The sequence below is a fragment of the Lentinula edodes genome (genome assembly GCF_021015755.1).
Source record: "Lentinula edodes strain Le(Bin) 0899 ss11 chromosome Unknown C8R40scaffold_10, whole genome shotgun sequence".
NCBI classification, from domain to species: domain Eukaryota; kingdom Fungi; phylum Basidiomycota; class Agaricomycetes; order Agaricales; family Omphalotaceae; genus Lentinula; species Lentinula edodes.
The window spans coordinates 301,035-318,760 of record NW_025764316.1 but is presented as its reverse complement, the minus strand read 5'-3'; the positions used below and the strand labels follow the sequence as shown (position 1 = coordinate 318,760).

Genomic DNA, 17,726 nt, shown 5'->3' with positions numbered 1-17,726 from the left:
GGAGCGACTAAGCAGAACGGTGAGGCGGAGCAACTGGACAAGGCAACAAGGCGGAGCGACTAAGCAGAACGGCGGCAAGCTGGTCCCAGATAATGACAGAGATATATTGAGTATCGTAGTCATAGGTAATAATAAGTAAGCACATACCTGGTCCCAGATAATGACAGAGAGGTCAAGATAAGGGACCAGGCTGTGGAGGGTTGGCTATATATACATAATCCGGTCTGCGAGAAACAACGATGTAATACTGTACAGTTTAGGAACAAGGAAGGTGGCGGAAGCCAGTAGAAGGAGAAGATGGGTCAGGTGGATCAGTAATCGATGGATCAGTAATCGATGGGGGTTTGACAGTGATGGGATGATGTATCGTACAAGTAAAGGCGTCGAGACGGTGAGAAAAGGAAAATGATAGGGGCTGCGTACTTTATGACATGCCCATTGTCCGATTTGCAGAGATGAAGAAAAAGTCAACAGATAAAGATACAGCTACGACGCTATTGGCATCGAAGGGAAAGGTTTGTTTTCGTGATATTGTTCTATTGACCCTGACAAACAAATATTAGATATATGTCGACCATTTGCTTCTTCAGGCAGAGCAGCGCGCAGAGATTTGCAAGATTTATGAGTCTTCCGGAGCAATTAGCATTAAGTATTCTGCTGATGACCCTACTTCACAAGCTGCTGCACACTTGAAACTTGTGGAACTTGAATTAGATAATAAATCGCGAGAAGCTCTTGAGAGCCGATGGAGCATTCGGTGGTCGACTAATTGGTCCATAACCAAGGGTAATGATGAATGGAAGCGCACTTTATTTCAATAGTAACCCGTTTTTTTACATACCATCCATGTAATAACCTGAACCTTTCTAGTATCTGCGGGTACGACAGTCATGCACGACAAAAACGAGATGACTTGCAAGACAACAGTTACATTAAAGACTCGAAGCCTTGGCAGCGGCATGTCCCTTATCCACAAACAGGGTGCATTGCCCATGTTGAAATCACTGAGTGTGTGGGTGATGGATGCATTACACGGATTGCCGGTATTACAACCCATAATGAAGCATGTATGAATTCAACTCTCGAGCGAATTCCGACTATTCCACTACATGAACACGTCTATGAAGTTGCACTCGAGCAGCTGGAAAATGGTGCCAGGTGAATTCCAGATAATTTATTCATACCTATCTAACTGCAATTAATCCCATTCTATAGTCTAACTGCTGTTCAAGAGCGGAACCAACAGATGGTTGGTTCAAAATCATACCGGGGAATGAGGGAGTGGAATCCAAAGACCGCCAATGTACGATACATTATCCTCTCTTCCGACAATACCACCCTCTACTGGAAGCTGAATCGGCGAACACTGAATGTTGATACGACGGAGCTTCCAGAGTATAATATAGATAATTGGTTGGATCCGAAATCGAGGGATTATAATCCGACACTTGCAAATGCGGTTTTTTACTACAGCGCGCGGGCAAACACCGATGAACGATTCAAGATCTGTATTTCAACAAAAGAGATGGATGAAGCTTCTCGCATGTATGCTCATCATTCTCAACTCATTCTCGATGGGACTTTTGGTGTATGCAGCTCCCGCCTCCTGCTGTTCATCGCTATGGCCATCGATGAGGATCGGAAAGGTGTTCCGATTGCTTTCTTTCTGTTCTCCGCGCCAACAGGAAATCGAGCAACTCAAGCTGGATACAACACCGAAATCCTACGAGAGTTATTGAATACCTGGAAGATTCATTTGGTGAAAAAATATGGCGTGTTTGATCCATATACCTGCATTACAGACACAGATACCAAAGAACGTGGGGCCCTCATTCAGGTTTGGCCGAAAATCTTTCTCCTTATCTGTCGCTTTCACCTCCGCCAGTGCTGGACGAACCATCGGAAGAAGATACTGGTTGGTAGTCAGGGAGACTATTGGAAAAATCATGTGCGAGAACGTCTGCAGGAGCTCGAGGTACTGTAAGTGATCCAACTTTCACTTAAAATACTCAGTTTACACCCGCAATAGTCTTATAGCATCTGTTGAACATGCAGTAGCCAGGAATCATCTATCCCAAGTCAGAGTCTATTTCACGGAGTTATCAACCAACCCAGCAGCAAAGGTAGCTTCCAAGGGTGGGGTATTACACCTTGACTACCTTGATAAATACTGGATGCCAGTTCCTATGTGGCAGAGTCGGTCCGAGTGTGGACGCATTGCTGCATCTACCCTTCTGAAAGTACCGGTGGAAGGCGTTATTCCTACCACAAATCACTTAGAATCCTTCAATGCAATTCTGAAGCGCAAGTATATTCGGTCGTGGTTGCATTCTGGACATCGGCTGCGTTTCGACATGCTTATCATACTTCTGGTCACTTGAATTCTACCTGATTTGTTTGCCCGCCGATTGTCTCGAAGGAACCACCGTATATGGGTTAGTGAACGTTTTAAAGAAGCTGCAGGAGGCTTGGACTTGCGGGTGCTTCAAGAGAAGATTCAGGCTGAGCGGAAAGACCTAGAGAATAAGGCGAGGCGAGTTTGTTGGTGGGAGGATGACCCGAAACGTCAAGCACTTGGTGGAACTTTGGTGTCAAGTATCGGGGAACATGTATTCCAGGGCACAGATGATGGTGAACGCTTCTACACCTGTCAATGCCCTTCATCTCGCAATCCAGCTCAGGACTACACTGTAACACTGCATCGTCTGGGACGTGGTTCATGTAATTGCTTTGATTTTCAAGAACGAGGTGGAGCTTGCAAACACTTGTGGGCACTGCAACAATGTGTTGATTACTACGTTTCCACGCTCCGCATCGAGACACCATTTAATTATCCTGTCACTCTGAAAGCTGCACAGGAGATCTCAAGTGCGACTGGCACCCAACCAAACCCCTGCATTTGTGAATCATCTGTCCCTGCCATCGACTGGAAAGCGGTACAAATGTTTGGGCAGGATTGTACTAGTTTGGGTGGGGATCTGGATGAAGGAGAACTTGAGGATGAAGATGAAATCAGCCTTACTGTAGAAGAAACCCCGGAATCAGTAAGTCTTTGTTTGCTTCGTGGTCACATCTAACTCATTCTTGGCGTAGAATACTCTTGGTAATACTCAGACGGCTATTGATATTCAGAAACAGCATCGTCTTGAGCACAATGTGTCCCGAATCCTACTGAGCCTGTATGGTATTGAGAACCTCCTTTCTGACAATTCCCCTCTTCCAATCAACCCCGTCGTCAAAGAATTTGAACAAGTCCTCAAAAATACGTTAGCTAAAATAGCAGAGCTGCATATGCAACCAATAGACCGAATGGACCATCCTCAAACAACAATCTCCGAAAGTAAGGTGGCCAACCAAATCTCTCGAAAAAGAAAAGACCGGAAAGATCTCAGGCCACCGTCTCCTGAAGCCGGGCAGAAGCGCAAGACCTCGCACGGAACTATGTAGATCGGTATAATGTGTAACTATAAGCTGAATGTATCTAAACCAAATGCTTATTCTAATTGTCCAATGATCGATCATTTAATGACTTGAATTAAAACATAAGGCGGCTGTGTCTGCACGAGATTGATGGGGGCGCGGCAAAGTTTGTTGATTCAGTTTTCTTCCCCCACCACCACTACTACCTGCAACTGGAGGATATCAAAGGTGAGCCTCATAGTTTGTTATTTGATCACCTTTGTCATAGTCCAGCCCAAACGTTCTGCCGCCTTCCTTAACGTTGCTGGGTTACTGATTCCGCCCCAATGGGATCTAGCAGCAACTTAAGGGAACAGGCGACGCGTTTGGGCGCGACTAGGCGCGTTTTTTCGTTACTTAAAACTACTGTCTAAGGGGTCAAAAACCAACAGGTCATGCTGTACGCGCTTCGCTCCGTGAGTACCTCCCACCTTATTTGAACAATTTAAATCTAAACACCCGCCCTGCATTAGAACAGCAGCCAACGCATTACCCCCGTCTCCTCCAGCCTCCAATTCGACTTTCTTTCACTCATATGCGCCTCCATCAATGACACAGCTACAGCTGCCTCTGAAATTGATGAATTCGAACCCCCTACCTTGCCAACCCCCCTTCCAATTGGACCGCGTCTAACTCCCTCCACCACATCACTACCCTCTGCCCCGACTTCTTCCCTCGCAACGCCTTCTTCCGCCTCCACGACGAGCCCCTCCACATCGACCCCCTCCACGTCAACCGGCTTCGCGTCGAACCCCTCCACGTTGAACCCCTCCGCATCTACCCCTGCTTCAAACACCTCCGCTTCTATTCCCTCTGCCTCTACCTCCGCGTCTATTCCTCCGCGTACCTCTGCCTCCACATCGACCCCCTCCGCCTCTTCCTCTGCCTCCACGCCGCTTCCTCCCAGAGTCGCGAAACGCCAGACAGCGCGCAATTCCAAACGCGCGGCCAAACGCTGCAAGACCACGCACCTGCATCAACCATCAAACCCTTCTGTGCGAAATCTTGCCTACATTCTATTGCCTGGAGTGTCCATTGAGGTTGGAAGCGACGCTTTGGAGTTTGATGCAGCTCGCGGTGCACACACAGGATGTCCAGGAAAGAAGTCACATATGGGAACGAAGGCTGATAAGGAGAGAGAGTATGGGGTGTCTGAGCTCATTGATATGGGATTCCAGCATATACAATAGGATGGAAGGTACACTGCTATTTTCTCAGCAACCCTGAACTTTTAACTAATTTACATCCACCAGTACCCCCGTTCCCATTGTTGACTGCTGTGGAAGAATTATCGCGGTTCTTGCAGGGCAACTGGACGGAAACTATGCTAGTGAGCTTCATGAAGCATTCTGCTTCATGCAGAAAGAAGCATCCCATTCGGGACTTGGGAAAGAGTCGAAGGAGGGCCCGCACAAACGTGGTCTATTCCCAGTCTTGCTTCGGGGCGTGACGATGGGCATGGGGAATCCACACCCGTTTCACTTAACCCCAAGACGATGACACATCTCCTGAATCGCCTCGTTGGCCACACAGCTGTTCAGCGCATGGCGAAGTATCAAAACTGTATGTGTTTTACAATTCTACATTGAGTAACTGATTGTGACCTCTTATTGTAGCTGCTTTTGGGTTGTGGGCTCCGCGTATATATGAAGAGTATCAGAATGTGCATGACACCATGCATTCAAAGCTTAACCTCCCCGAGAACTTTCCTGGTACTATTTTTGCTGCGGCTGCCTTCAACCTTGGTGGGAATGTTTGGACTTTCAAACACCGTGATTGGCTCAACTGGCCGTTCGGATGGTGTGCTATTACTGCTCTCGGAGAATTTGATGCAAGCCAAAGTGCACAGCTCATTTTGTGGGAGCTGAAACTGGTAATTGACTTCCCCCATGCAGCCACGATTCTTATTCCCTCCGCCGTTATCACTCACTCGAACACACCTATTGCAGACGGAGATATTCGGACCTCATTCACTCAATATACTGCAGGCCCGATTTTTCGTTGGGTTGAAAATGGATGTCGTACTGAGGCAAAGTTTGAGGAGGAGGACCCAGATAACCACCGTAGAATGCAGGAGGGTAAGGAAACAGCATATCTCCGTCGCTTAGAGAATTTCTCCACTGTTGATGAACTCCTGTGTAAATTATCATAAAACTGTAGTTCGAATTTACGCGAAACCATATGTAACACATTGGTGAGTAACAATTTAACACTTATACGTCTGGAGAATTACAATACAGAGCAGCGACTTAAAATTATACTTTACTCAACTTCATAAGTTCCGAGGCACAAGTCCTTATGTATGTTGGAATCAATCTCCTGACTGCAGTCAGCACATACTTCCACGTCTAAGGTGATTCAGATATTTAATTAACAGCTAAGAATTTGAAAGACATACCGTCGACATCAATAGGATCATCTTTGGTTCCTATACTCAGCTTGTCATATGAATTGTAAACTCGAAAGACAAGTAGTTTCTCACCAATGGCAAAAAAGGCAGCGCTAGGCCCTGCAATCATTTCATTATTGGGCCCGACTCCTGCTCCCTTAATATCTTTGAGTAGGAACCGTAGCTCTATAAAGTGATGAACTTGCTGAAAGATAACACCAATACTGAGCCCGAGACTTACCCTGCTGGTCCTGAATTAGCTTACGGCGCGCATGCTCCTCGTTCTCTGTGTGTAGTTTCAGTGACAGTGTTAGGAGGGGAAAAAATAAAGCTTACGAGCTTCTGAGAAAATTGTATACTGAAGTTGCTCAATAAGAACCTCGATATCGATGGAACTGCGTGTGAATATCCCCTTGGACCTCACTGTGGATGCTCGTTAGCATGGGGATATTGGAGGTAACAATGTTAGGAAAGATCTTACTTGTTTCATCGTACACAATAATACCCTTCAGTTCAATAGTTGCGTCATTGAGTTCCATAAAAAAAGAAACAAGTTCTGTGAGGGGGATCAACATGACTCAGAGCAAGTCCATGAAACCATCACCCACCGTCGTCGCTTGCATCTGGTGGTAGTTCCCCAGAGGCTCCAAAGGGAGCTGGTAAGGAGTACACGCCGGGCAGAGGAGTATTAGTTTTCACCGGCGCGGAAGTAGCTGGAGCCACAGTTGAATGTCTTGTTCGAATCCTTTTCAAATGCTTTGTTGGTGACTCTTGTGGGCCTGGAACAGAGGCGGGTCGTTTACGAGTCGATGGTGGAGATGGATAGGGTCCACGATGCATGGAGCTTGTAGATAAGTATACGTCCATTAGGGGCCGGTAAATATCGTTCAGTCTGACTGCAAGATTGTCATATGTCTTTATATACCTGTCAGCAAAAGTTTTTGCGTACAATAGAGCCCGCATCGGTGATTGATTTGTCTTGGGCAACGTATAAAAGCAGAACCGCGGTGCTCGCTGGCACTGTTCGAACCAAGGTACCAGGCTTCACAAACTAAGCCATGAGCGCATCAAAAAACCAGATTGCCGGCATTGTGAAGATTGATGATGGCGCTTGGGTGCATTGGAAGACCATTCTCTCTGGGACTAACAACGATGAGATATAATACATGGAAATATATACGGCAATACGTACTATGGGACATCCAAAGTGTTACCGTGCTCATCAAATGTGCTGATGAAGCCATCTGGCTCTGCCATGTCAGAGGAGAAAGTACAGGTAGTGCCGAGGAGATTTTAGGACGAGAAAGGGCTTTTCAAAGAGACCCAAAGGTCATTTCATCTCTTATAAGAGAAATTCTGCTTAAAAACAGTTAATTGTATTGCTAGATTCGGATACAGAGAACTAAAAGCGATTTTGAGGGATCGATCCCGAGAGGGCCAGTGACAAGTGACAGGGAGAAAGAGTGAGAAGAGAAGCGGAATGCAGGCGGTAAGCAACCGAGAAGTTCCTGAAATTGACTGGTTCACTCAGGGTTCATATCTGATTAAGGTTTTCTAGTGCCGAGGTTGCGGCACAGTGACACTGGCCGTAAAGCCGAAAATTGGTTGAGCAGCATTTTGAGTTAAAGAATGTTTATTGAGACTCGAGTAAGTAGAAAAAGTGGGTACATATGATTTCTTGGAGAAAAATGACATGTTAGATATAATTCCATCTAATTTCTGTTCTTTTTCCGTCGTCTATGAGAAGTTGAGGCAGTGTTTGCTCGTGCCCTTGCAACAATAGACTGTGAGTTGAGTTCTGCTAAGTAGAGTATCAAGGCTCTCATTGGTACATAGCAGCGAAGAGATGGGCATAAACAATGAACGGACGACGAACTCGAGCTAACTCGAGGCTGCCTCACGTTGTCAATGCCGATGGTTGCCGACCACCTGGCAGACTGCTTACTAACACCCCCCCCCCTCGACCAGTTGATATTAAGCGCTCTTCGGTTGCTTAACGCCTGGCGGAATGTCAAGTGTTGTCATCCTCTGAAGGGCGCGGGCAATAATCCAAATTCGGAATAGAGGCGCACAAAAAGGCGGGACAATATCTTATCGAGATGTAATATCTAATCTAAGTATCACGAGACGCAATCTCGCTTACATGAAATGGCGCAATACTTTGTGCGGACTGGAAAATCAATTGAGGGTAAGCGCTGCAATTGTATCCAAATTATGGAATAGTACTCACCGTAGTTGAGGACACTACATTCAATGAAAGCCAAGGCTTGCTGCGTTTGAGATAGGTCTAGTATCGAGACGGTAACAATGGAAAGAATAGACAGCATAATGATATTTGCCTACAAGTATCCGAGTCGTGAGTTATTATTCATCATAAATGACTTTCAAAATACATACCGAGAGGAGCCTCGAGCGAGTTTCCGGTATAGCTACCGCGGCTCAGGCACTATAGAGGAGCACCGAAACCTTGTATACATAATGTGAATGTACTATGTAGTATATACGATCCGCTTCCGCCAGGTTTTCGCCAGAATTGCAGGATAATCAGTGATGAGATACATAGAGGCTACTAGAATGACAGTTGACACCATAGAAGTTGACCGGGTCCATGGAGCCCTGAAGGACCGCGAGATAGTAGCCTGCTCCACGAAGAGAATATGTGTTCGTGAGTTAAAGATGGTTGCCGCTTTACATCTTGCACAAGACCTCCTACTAACTTGACCGTTGAGGGCAGGTTGCAATAAAACTCCAAATAAGCACTGTATAGTAGTCAAGAGGATCCATGTCTTTGTCATAACAGAGGTGATTCATAACTGCTCTTGGTTCCCGAGAAGAAATCTGAAGAAATACTCCGAACGAAAATCCGAAGATATTGAGCACGTGCACGTGTTTACTTCCGCCCCTCTCTGTTTAACTAACTTATCTTCGTCAACCAACAGCGGCTAGACAGGCTATCGTCTCTCCTTAAAACACTGAAACACTGACTAATGCAACAAAATGATGGGCCGGTCCACTAGGATTCACGCACTTGGGAATGAAGATCCCGTTAGAAAGGCCCCCAGAATCTCCTGCAGAACCTCACCCGAAATAGCGTCATTTTGGGCCCGATTTTGACGATTTCCTGGTCCTAAAATAGCGTCATTTTCAGTCAAAAATCCTTAGTCCTTGTCCGTTTATAGCGTCATTTGAGTCGGCAGGAGTCGGCGCACCAGCACCAAACCAAAAAAATTTTAAGCACCGGAAAAAAATGGAAAAAGAACACCAACATTTGAATTTTGAAGAAAATTTGGGAAAATTTTTCGATTTCACGTGACGATCCTGGTCCGAAATAGCGTCAATCATGGCAAAATCATAGCGTCAATTAGGGCGTCAGGCCGGGTGGGGTTCTGCAGGAGATTCTGGGGGCCTCGTTAGAACTTACCTTCGGCACTCCCCGATCTTCCCTGATTGTGACCAAAGATCTTTGAAGTATAGTCAAAAATAACGTTCCGGCTGTTTCAACCTCCTTTGAAAATGAATGCTTATGTATGTGCGCGAGAATATTCAGAACAATAGACCTTGATCCTAAAACGGTCCTCTACTTAGCCTCCAACGATCGCTATGAATGATAGTACCATGTCGAAAAGGTTTTCTTTCACCTTTTCTTTTGTGTCAAAGGCTGATTTTGTTCTTGATACTATCACTGATGATGGGCCACTTAGCAGTTCGCATTTAAACAACGTGTTCGAATCGCTCTCACTTGTCAATCGATATACCACCAACACTTCGCTTTTTCTTGGCTCATGTCTTCCACGAATATTTTTACTAAACCCTACAACCTCTCCAACTACTATGCCGCCCTGGCTCTCGGTTACAATGAGATTACACTGTAAGGACCGGCATCCTGCGGGTACTTAGTAGCCTTGAACGCTCACTTCTATCCAGCTATCAAGAAGCCGAGGCAATCACCACTCGAGCTCTGCAACTGAGCCCTACATCTTACAGAGCCCGGTATAATAGAGCAATCGCTCGATGGAAAATGGACGATTTACGCGGTGCTGTAGCCGGTACGTCATCCCACTAAAATCAGCATGAGAGACGACCTTACGCGGAGATACCTAGATATAGATATACTCATCATCAGCGGTGGCAAGAACTTTCCAGGAGTTGCACAAACCCACAAAACACTCCATAAATTGTTTGAGTTGGATGACGACAACAAAACCTTCAATAACGGTACACGAGGTGCGCGTCAAGCAAGATTGGCTCGGGAAAGTAAGGATTTAAGCTGGCCTCAACCGGACCTGGCTCCTGTTGAACCCTCCAAGGACGATCATCGCCCTTCAGACGAGATTGCTCCAGGCCAATATCGGCACGGTCGTCCTTGCCGGCTTCACAATTTGAAGACGTGCATGCATGCGGATTGTTCATTCTCTCACACACCCGATAATAACAGTATTCGGGATATCGAGTGCGTCATTATTTTGAATTTCCATTTCTCAATGCTCATTTCCCTTTGCCCCCGACCCCTCCCCCAGCGGCCGAAATGTTTGCTTAAACTTCCTCTTGGGATGTTGCACACGCAACAAAAGGTGCTCCTACCGTCATTCCATCGACGGTCTCTCCGAAGACGTTACGACTAAACCTAGTCTTGATTCCACATTCACACTCCAGCTGCAGTGGTGGAACGACCCCGCGCGTATACAAGAGGTCCGTGACCTCATGGAGGCGCGTAACACTCGCCGGAAGCTCGAATATAACATCCGCGCGGAGAACGCTACTGAAGGTGCGGTCGAAGCAGGCTCGCTCCAGACGAAAAAAAAAGAGAACGTTCTTCCAGATGCACAGATGCAGATCACCAACAGGAAAAATAAGCAGTTTTACCCCAAACGCAGGACCACGAGCGACGAGAAATCGAGCGCTATCAAAAAGTCGAGCACAATGTCATCTTCCAAGCTCCAATCTATTGGTTCAAATACTAAGGAGAAGGAAAGGAAGAAACATAACGCCAGGGTGGCTAAGAGAGCAGCAAAGAGGGACCAGACGGAGGAATCAGCTGCGCCCGATCGCAAGAAGACTTCGACAACACGTACTTATTATCCAGAGTCAAAGACCGTTAAATCGTTGGAGAAATTGGCGAATTGTGGATTTACGAATGATGAAGTAGTTGATTTGATGGAGTTTGGAGTAAATCCGTGGGACGAGGATGCCCATGTAAGTGGACATGCTTTCTTTTCTCAAAATATATATATCGAACGCTAATTCTTCTCTAGTCTGTCTTTGCACATGTCGATGACTATTAATTAGTGAAACCACTGTCGGACGATCATGATTCTTTCATTTTTGTTGTTCAAGTTCCTCCGTACACTCTAAGCTCTTATTCTAAATAATTTCTGCCATTGTCTGGCGGGGTGATGTACGTATTCACTACGTAATTTCAACGTCGCAATGAAAACGGCAGGAAAACGGGGCAATGGTTTTCCTGTCACCACGACCAATTCAAGTTGACCTCGTACTTGTAGGATTCTAACTTGAATAACTATATTTCAAGAAAACAAATCGACATAGTGTGATACAAATGGATACAGTACAGAGAAAAATTGTACATAAAGATGCCAAATACTTTTCGGAAAATGTGTAGATACCCGTCGCCGTCACCGTTCGTATATCGCGCATGCAAGAATTGACAAAGGATAACACAAATATAAATATGCTTCAAAATATCTTCATCGGACAAACCCAGAAAGCCCGTTGAACAATTTTTGTTTTCTTTTTCCTCGCTCCATTCGTCTCAAATGCCCCTACCCCGGATACTGCTACTGGCACGAATCACTAACAATTCTCTCAACTTCTCTGCATTTTCCTCGTAATCATCATCCGATGTTTCTGAGCATAGGGAGGTGAGCTGGTCAATCCGGTCAGCACTTGTGTCGTTACTCTGCAGGCTGTCGAAGGTTTGATCCTGGCACTCTGAGGAAGCAACGTTTTCTTCGCACCACAGCCTCGAAGCAGGACGGCTAACAATAGGTACCACACCGACCGCGACCGATCTGGAAAGTTCTTCTTCATCATTGTCAGTGATTCCCAACAATCCTTCATGAGCATCATAATATAGACTCGAGTTGAGAGTTGATGTGGAATCCGTCGCACGCCGTCTCCTCCAACGATTCTCTGAAGGACCTCCCGTAGCAATCGCTAGCTGTCCAAAAATACTCAAGTCCGGCGAACTGATGGACTCCCCGTACTCCATCACACTTTCGATACCCTCCATCCCGGAACCAAAGCTCTTTACCGTATCTCGACTTCGACTTGCTGTCAGACTCTCTGCACTGACGCTCTGCATACGCATTCGAGGACCTCTTGGAACTCGTTTGGCTCGTATCGCCTTAATCGAAGTATCCGTTGCGGTACCGTTGCTTGAGCAAATAGAATCCCTTACTCTAATCCCTCTGATGGAGTCCGATACATCCCTGTTTCCATCCTGTGCCACTCGCGTTCGGAGTATGTGTAATTTATCTCCCCATGTGCCTACAGGTCCATCTTTCAGGGTATCCAGCACTGAATCATGCATCACCCGCTCATCCTCCGGAGGTTCGTCGCTCAGGACTTCCTCCCCCTCGTCTGTTGAAGCGACCCACCATGCTGTCCCCTCAGTCGATGTGTGCGTTGTATATACATCGGTCTGAGTTCTGCGACGCGAGGGCTTGGACGGGCTACATGGTGCAGACGATGCAGTTTGAGATCCACGCAATGGAGGAGTAGAGCATTCATAAGGAGAGTGCATAGCTTTTGACGACCGTCTAAGGGAGTAAGCCGAATGATTGATACTTGAAAGAGTCATGCGAGCAGCAGAAGGACAAAAAGAGACGAAATCATTTGATGGAGAGGAAGTGAGAGCAATCTTGAGAACGTCTCCAAAGGGAGTGTGGTCTTGAGTATTTCTCATTCGATGAGCAAACACGCATGCAACTTGCATTTCGGGATCCCGCCCGGTCCTGGGCGATACTCAGTCATTGAAGGCACGTATGAGAATCGTAAGTTACTTACTCTTGATCATATGATTGTTCTTTCATCACTCTAAACACAAGTTCACCACCAAGCTGTTTGATTGCTCCGCCTTTCTCCCATACTGGCATGCCTACCTTGATGGCCCGCAGAACAACTGTAGCAATACCGCCAATGACCGACGTGTGCTTGACATACGATCGGGAGGTGGATACGTGCGTACTATTGATTGACAGAGGTGATACCGAACGAGCCGAGGCCGGCTCGGATGTTTCAAGCACAGAGAGCATTGCAGAGGGCGAAGGGGAGTCGGGGCAAGATCGGGAGTCGATGTTAGCGCTTGCCGATGGAGGGGATGAAGCTTGGATATTTTTTCTAGGCGGAGTTCGATAGTCAATCCTAGCCAACGGGACTTCTGCATCGTATTTGTAAGGTGTGATACCACCCCGGCCTCTTCTTGACGTGAGACTGTCAGGAGGGCTTGAAATGGTAGAACTATGCTTCAACGTGGAAGGCGTGGAGACGACACCGATACAGGCTTCACCCACATTTTCCATCCCCAGAATGCCATAAGTTCGGCAAGTCGGATCAGTATACATTTTGACCTTCAGGTTCGATCCTTTCTCTGCTTCTAAATCAAAGATTTCCTTATACTTCGCAATCAAGGCGTGGGAACCGTTCGATATGATGATGACCTCCGGAATTGCCTTTTTGCCTGCTTTGTTGCCTTCTTCACCGATTCGAAGCTCTCCGTCACTGGTGGCGAGTTGCCATCCGTCTTTATCTTTCGACAGTCTACGTAGAATATCTCCAACCTCTTGCACATAGTCTTGATCTAAAGGGCACCAAAAGTGTCTAATGAAGAGAACGATGACAGCCTTGTCACTGTTTACCGCTGCAGGATCATTCAAGATATCTCCGAACATTACTTCCTGCCCATGTTCATCTAAGAGGGGAAGCGCAAGAAGTGTTCGAAGCTCGGAGGTAGTGGGAAGAGGAGGGCTCAATGCTGCATCATCGTTCTCGGGGATCTTCGGGTTAACCGGCGACGAATGATTGAAGAATGTGCAACTGGATTCCGAGATCGCCCGTTCATGTCCTTTGGCGGGAGAATGCATGACCGGGGAAGCCAAAGTTGCCGATGACGGTAGCGTTACTGGTGAATCAAGTTTGACGTTCGAGGATACAGTAGTTTGCAGCATCGGGCTAGAAATTTTTAATCCCCGAACACTACCGGGAGTACTAGGTAAAGCAGTTCCCTGAATAGGATCCTGAACACTACTTTGGGCTCTACGAAACCCAGGGAACTTGATTCCGGCAATACCATGGTTCGCTGTTGATTTTAGAAGCCCTTCAGTCTTGCTCCGCGGAGGCAAAGGAGCTCGCCTAGGGCCCGTCCTCGTAAAATCTTCTTCCCTCTTGTATCTTGGTTCATTCTTCACGACGGTTTCACCGCAAGAATCGACGACATGGATATACGAACTTCCCATACTTCCTGCACTCACAGCGCTTGCACTGCTACCTTTGTTCTTTCTGGGTTCAGATGTAGCGAAGCTGGTGTCCGGAAGGTTCAAAGTTGAAACGATATCCGACGGAGCGTCGCAGGTTTCTCCCGCCTCTGAACTCATGGACGCTGGCAGAACGCTCAACGAAAGTGAGCTCCTCTTCCTTGGGATCGACGCTGTCCAAGGTTTCAACAACGATAGGTTCAATTCCTTGTTGACTTCGTCTTCTACCCCCTGATCTCTGATATAAAATTCATCCGCTGCAGTGATACCGATTGCGCTAACAGATGCAGATGACTTGAAAGAGGTTTCAGGATGATAGGGACTGGAATGCAGCCTATTTGGAAGCGTTGACGGAGGTAGCCCTGAAGTCGTCTGACTCCTCGGCCTATTAGCCGATCTCTCAATAAGAGGGAGGTCTGTAACGCGATGGCAAATATCACTCCCCAAGGGAATCGACACAGGAGCAGCGACGGGTCCAGAGATGTTCATCGAGGATATAGAAAGTTTCCTCGACCTTGCTCTTCCTCGGGAAGGAGGCGAATTTGCCTTTTTCCTCTCAATCTTGGGAGAGGTAATCCCATCAAGAATCTTCAGACTTCCTATACTGTTCTTCCGAGAAACAACTTTCCCTCCAGTGAAGAACCGTGCTAATTTGAACATACTCCCACTGGGGGAAGTTGGCCTTTCTGTATCACCGATATCAATCTTCTTCGTCTTTGCTGCTTTGGGAGTTTGTTCAGACTTCACGCCTTTCCCATAATCGGATCGGCAAGGTGAAGAATCACGGGATGACGAAGAAGATTGAGAACGAGTATACGCATCAGATCGGGCGTATGGGTGCTTTTGCGGCGAACTCAAAAGTGCCATGGTCAAAGCATAAGAGTCGGAAATGTCAAGGTGGGAAGCATTAGGGCCTCCCAAGCTCAAAGTCGAAGCAGAGGCAGGAGGAAGGACTCTCTCAGGTGTTGACGTAGGTTCACCCGTGTTCCCGCCGTAGTTTGGATAGCCAGTTCCACTTGAACTGGAACCGCTGACACTACTTTCGCTACGATCCCTGACTAGGCTCGGAAGAGGATGCGCATCCGGAGCAGGTATCAGCACATGTTGCTTTCTATTTGATAGTTTGAAAGTCGGGGAAGGAGAAGAGAGAGCCGAAAATGAAGATCGCGTCCTTTGTCGACTATGAGGGGTGTAGTGTCCCAAGGTACCGAACTGGGTGGGAGGAGAAACCTTGGATTCGTAATGTGAGGGACAAGGAGTTATAGAGCGCTTTTTAGGTGTTTCTAGTACACCGAACACCCCGTCTTCCTTCTTATCAAGAACGTGAGATGAAAGCGGATCAGGGTGTAGCTCGACAGAACACATTGAGATTCTTTCTTGGGGATGTTTCGATCTCTTCTTTTCCTTGATGAAGTCATTCGGAAACGTTCTGATAACACCTGGCTTCTTAGCACCTTTGACCGGCATGAATGAAGACTTGGTCGACGACGCAACTGACAAGTTGTCTGAGCTCGCCATACCCACTTTCTTGCCCTTGAGATGACCCGTATCATCGCTGCCAGCAGCAAACGTATACGACGAAGAAAGGAATGCGTTGGTAGAACATCTGCGACTTCGATCTCGCAGCACACTGAGCGGAGCGAACGGATCACTTGGGTCTGGAGGAGGATAGCGATGATCTGTGAAGAGGGAGGTGGAGTTGGAGGCAGTGCGTGTATGAATTACCAGGGCCTGTTTCATGGATGGATTTGATGGGTTCGAAGTAGATGCCTGAAACGATTATGTACTAGAAGTCACGAATAGTGCGATGAGATACGTACTGGAATTACGGAAGGTTTTGCGCTGTTTGAAGTTGCCTTAGGCAGCAATCCGGCTGGAGTGACATTGGGAGCACGTAAAGGCGTGATAGGCGTTATTGGGCTGAGTAACGTTGGAGCAGGCTTACGCCTGATCTTGTGCATAGGGGTGTGTTGCGTTGTGGAAGATGAACAGGTGACGAATGTTGTCATTTCGTTTTCGGGAGGTGGTCGGTTACTTTGAAAGAACATATTTTTTGATAAAGAAGGTCGGGGAGATGCCAGTGAACTATCGAATGTTGAATATTATAACAGAGAGAACGTGAGGGAGTTGCTTGATCTGTGAACATGAGATGATGAGCTACAACGCACAGGAAAAAAGATCTGGGGCTGAAGCAGTGCCGTCTCAACGACAAAGTATATGGGATCACGAGAACGAAGGAGATATGAAGGACAACATGGAGAGGTACAGCGAAGAATGATAAATGAATCGAAAATCAGACGTACTAAATGTCCACAAAATCCTCAGCTCACCAAGCCAGAATTTACACTTGACAGGGGGGCACTCGAGACGTGGCTATGGTGAGTCGTCCTTCCAAACCAAGTAGAGAAATGACTGCGGTAAAAGAGAACTAAGATGAGACGATCCAGCCCAATAAAAGCGGCCAACCTTCAGCCGTTGTTGTCCTCGATGATCTCGCCGAAGGTAGAGAGCGTTGTCGACGTGATTAACGTTGGAAAAAGACAGAATATACAAGGGAAGGAAGACAGAAAGACTGAAGGGGCTGAAGTCTACGTAGCGGTTAGCAACCAAGTTGCATTTAGAGGTACACGGAGAAGGTTCAAGAAGCTCGAAATGGTCACGGTAATTACATACCAGGCACACCAAATGCGCGTGTTCAACGTTCGTTTCCAAAAAGGGCAAGGATATTGCCGAAAGGGGATCTGACTGCCTCCGCGGTGTAAGCAGCGCAAAATTGCCATTGGGTTACTTTTTGCTAAAATATCGTCCCAAGGGCTCTTCTAGCGATAGCTGATGGTCATTGACCAGGGAAAGTAAGGAACCACTCTCTTCAACAAATCTAATCTTTGTGGCATTCTTTCTTCAAAACAGACCCTAACCGCGTTTTTTGCTTCCTGCCTGATACCCCAATGTTATCCAATGTCAAGGTTGACGAACAATATGTTATTAGAATTGATTTACCTGAGGCAGCAGTACCCTTGAAGCTTGAAGGTGCAAGGAGACTCCTGCACGAAGTCCACGTGTATCCCACACTCTTCCTCGTTTCCCATTGCAATCCTTATCGTTTCGGAACAATCCTAGTGCTATGAGTTGGCCTTATCCGGATATTACATCCTTCTTCTCCCTATTCTCTGTCAGGGTTGAACGTTGATTAGTGGGCCATGTCGCTATACAGTCCATCGTTGTGTGTTTGAAAACACCGAGCTGAGCGATCAGTTCAGCTTCCAGAGGACATGACAGGCCATTGTGCACCGCTGATGAATCGAGGAAAGAGGCAGGCAGAATGAAGACGGTAGTTGCTTAGCTAAGTATCACAAAGGCTCCTGCGGCCAGTTGCGGCCTCTGAT

General features: G+C 46.9%; 5 protein-coding genes across 5 annotated transcripts; 3 read left to right on the top strand and 2 right to left on the bottom strand.

Annotated features, from left to right (window-relative positions):
- Positions 1–431: 431 nt before the first annotated feature.
- On the top strand, positions 432–3,447 carry C8R40DRAFT_1168597 (uncharacterized protein; the record flags this gene model as incomplete). The annotated part of the gene is made up of 8 exons (XM_046231213.1): positions 432–515; positions 564–820; positions 871–1,158; positions 1,216–1,837; positions 1,886–1,980; positions 2,030–2,308; positions 2,420–3,044; positions 3,094–3,447. The coding sequence occupies 8 exons, from the start codon at positions 432–434 to the stop codon at positions 3,445–3,447; spliced, it is 2,604 nt and encodes an 867-aa protein (XP_046088366.1).
- Positions 3,448–5,134: 1,687 nt separating this feature from the next.
- Positions 5,135–5,611, top strand: C8R40DRAFT_1040795 (uncharacterized protein; the record flags this gene model as incomplete). Its single annotated transcript, XM_046223945.1, has 1 exon — positions 5,135–5,611. The coding sequence occupies one exon, from the start codon at positions 5,135–5,137 to the stop codon at positions 5,609–5,611; it is 477 nt and encodes a 158-aa protein (XP_046088365.1).
- Positions 5,612–5,721: 110 nt separating this feature from the next.
- On the bottom strand, positions 5,722–7,105 carry C8R40DRAFT_1168595 (uncharacterized protein; the record flags this gene model as incomplete). The annotated part of the gene is made up of 9 exons (XM_046231212.1): positions 5,722–5,807; positions 5,858–6,034; positions 6,090–6,134; positions 6,185–6,271; positions 6,330–6,404; positions 6,457–6,763; positions 6,798–6,890; positions 6,925–6,991; positions 7,041–7,105. 9 exons carry the CDS (start codon positions 7,103–7,105, stop codon positions 5,722–5,724), a joined length of 1,002 nt encoding a protein of 333 aa, XP_046088364.1.
- Positions 7,106–9,350: 2,245 nt separating this feature from the next.
- Positions 9,351–11,347, top strand: C8R40DRAFT_1264085 (uncharacterized protein). Its single transcript, XM_046233882.1, has 5 exons — positions 9,351–9,716; positions 9,773–9,894; positions 9,950–10,298; positions 10,366–11,041; positions 11,101–11,347. The coding sequence occupies exons 1-5, from the start codon at positions 9,631–9,633 to the stop codon at positions 11,128–11,130; spliced, it is 1,263 nt and encodes a 420-aa protein (XP_046088363.1). The 5' UTR covers positions 9,351–9,630; the 3' UTR covers positions 11,131–11,347.
- A 196-nt stretch (positions 11,348–11,543) lies between these two features.
- On the bottom strand, positions 11,544–16,426 carry C8R40DRAFT_68799 (uncharacterized protein). The gene is made up of 2 exons (XM_046235872.1): positions 12,875–16,426; positions 11,544–12,822 (listed from the first exon to the last, which is right to left on the bottom strand). The coding sequence occupies exons 1-2, from the start codon at positions 16,078–16,080 to the stop codon at positions 11,619–11,621; spliced, it is 4,410 nt and encodes a 1,469-aa protein (XP_046088362.1). The 5' UTR covers positions 16,081–16,426; the 3' UTR covers positions 11,544–11,618.
- Between the last annotated feature and the right edge of the window lie 1,300 nt (positions 16,427–17,726).

Bases quoted from the DNA above. Each gene is read 5' to 3' on its own strand.
- C8R40DRAFT_68799 (XM_046235872.1), bottom strand. From the start codon at position 16,080: ATGAAACAGGCCCTGGTAATTCATACACGCACTGCCTCCAACTCCACC. The intron at 12,823-12,874 runs GTAAGTAACTTA...AGTATCGCCCAG, and splicing joins GAACAATCATATGATCAAGA to GACCGGGCGGGATCCCGAAA.
- C8R40DRAFT_1264085 (XM_046233882.1), top strand. From the start codon at position 9,631: ATGTCTTCCACGAATATTTTTACTAAACCCTACAACCTCTCCAACTAC. The intron at 9,895-9,949 runs GTACGTCATCCC...GGAGATACCTAG, and splicing joins TTTACGCGGTGCTGTAGCCG to ATATAGATATACTCATCATC. The intron at 11,042-11,100 runs GTAAGTGGACAT...ATTCTTCTCTAG, and splicing joins CGTGGGACGAGGATGCCCAT to TCTGTCTTTGCACATGTCGA.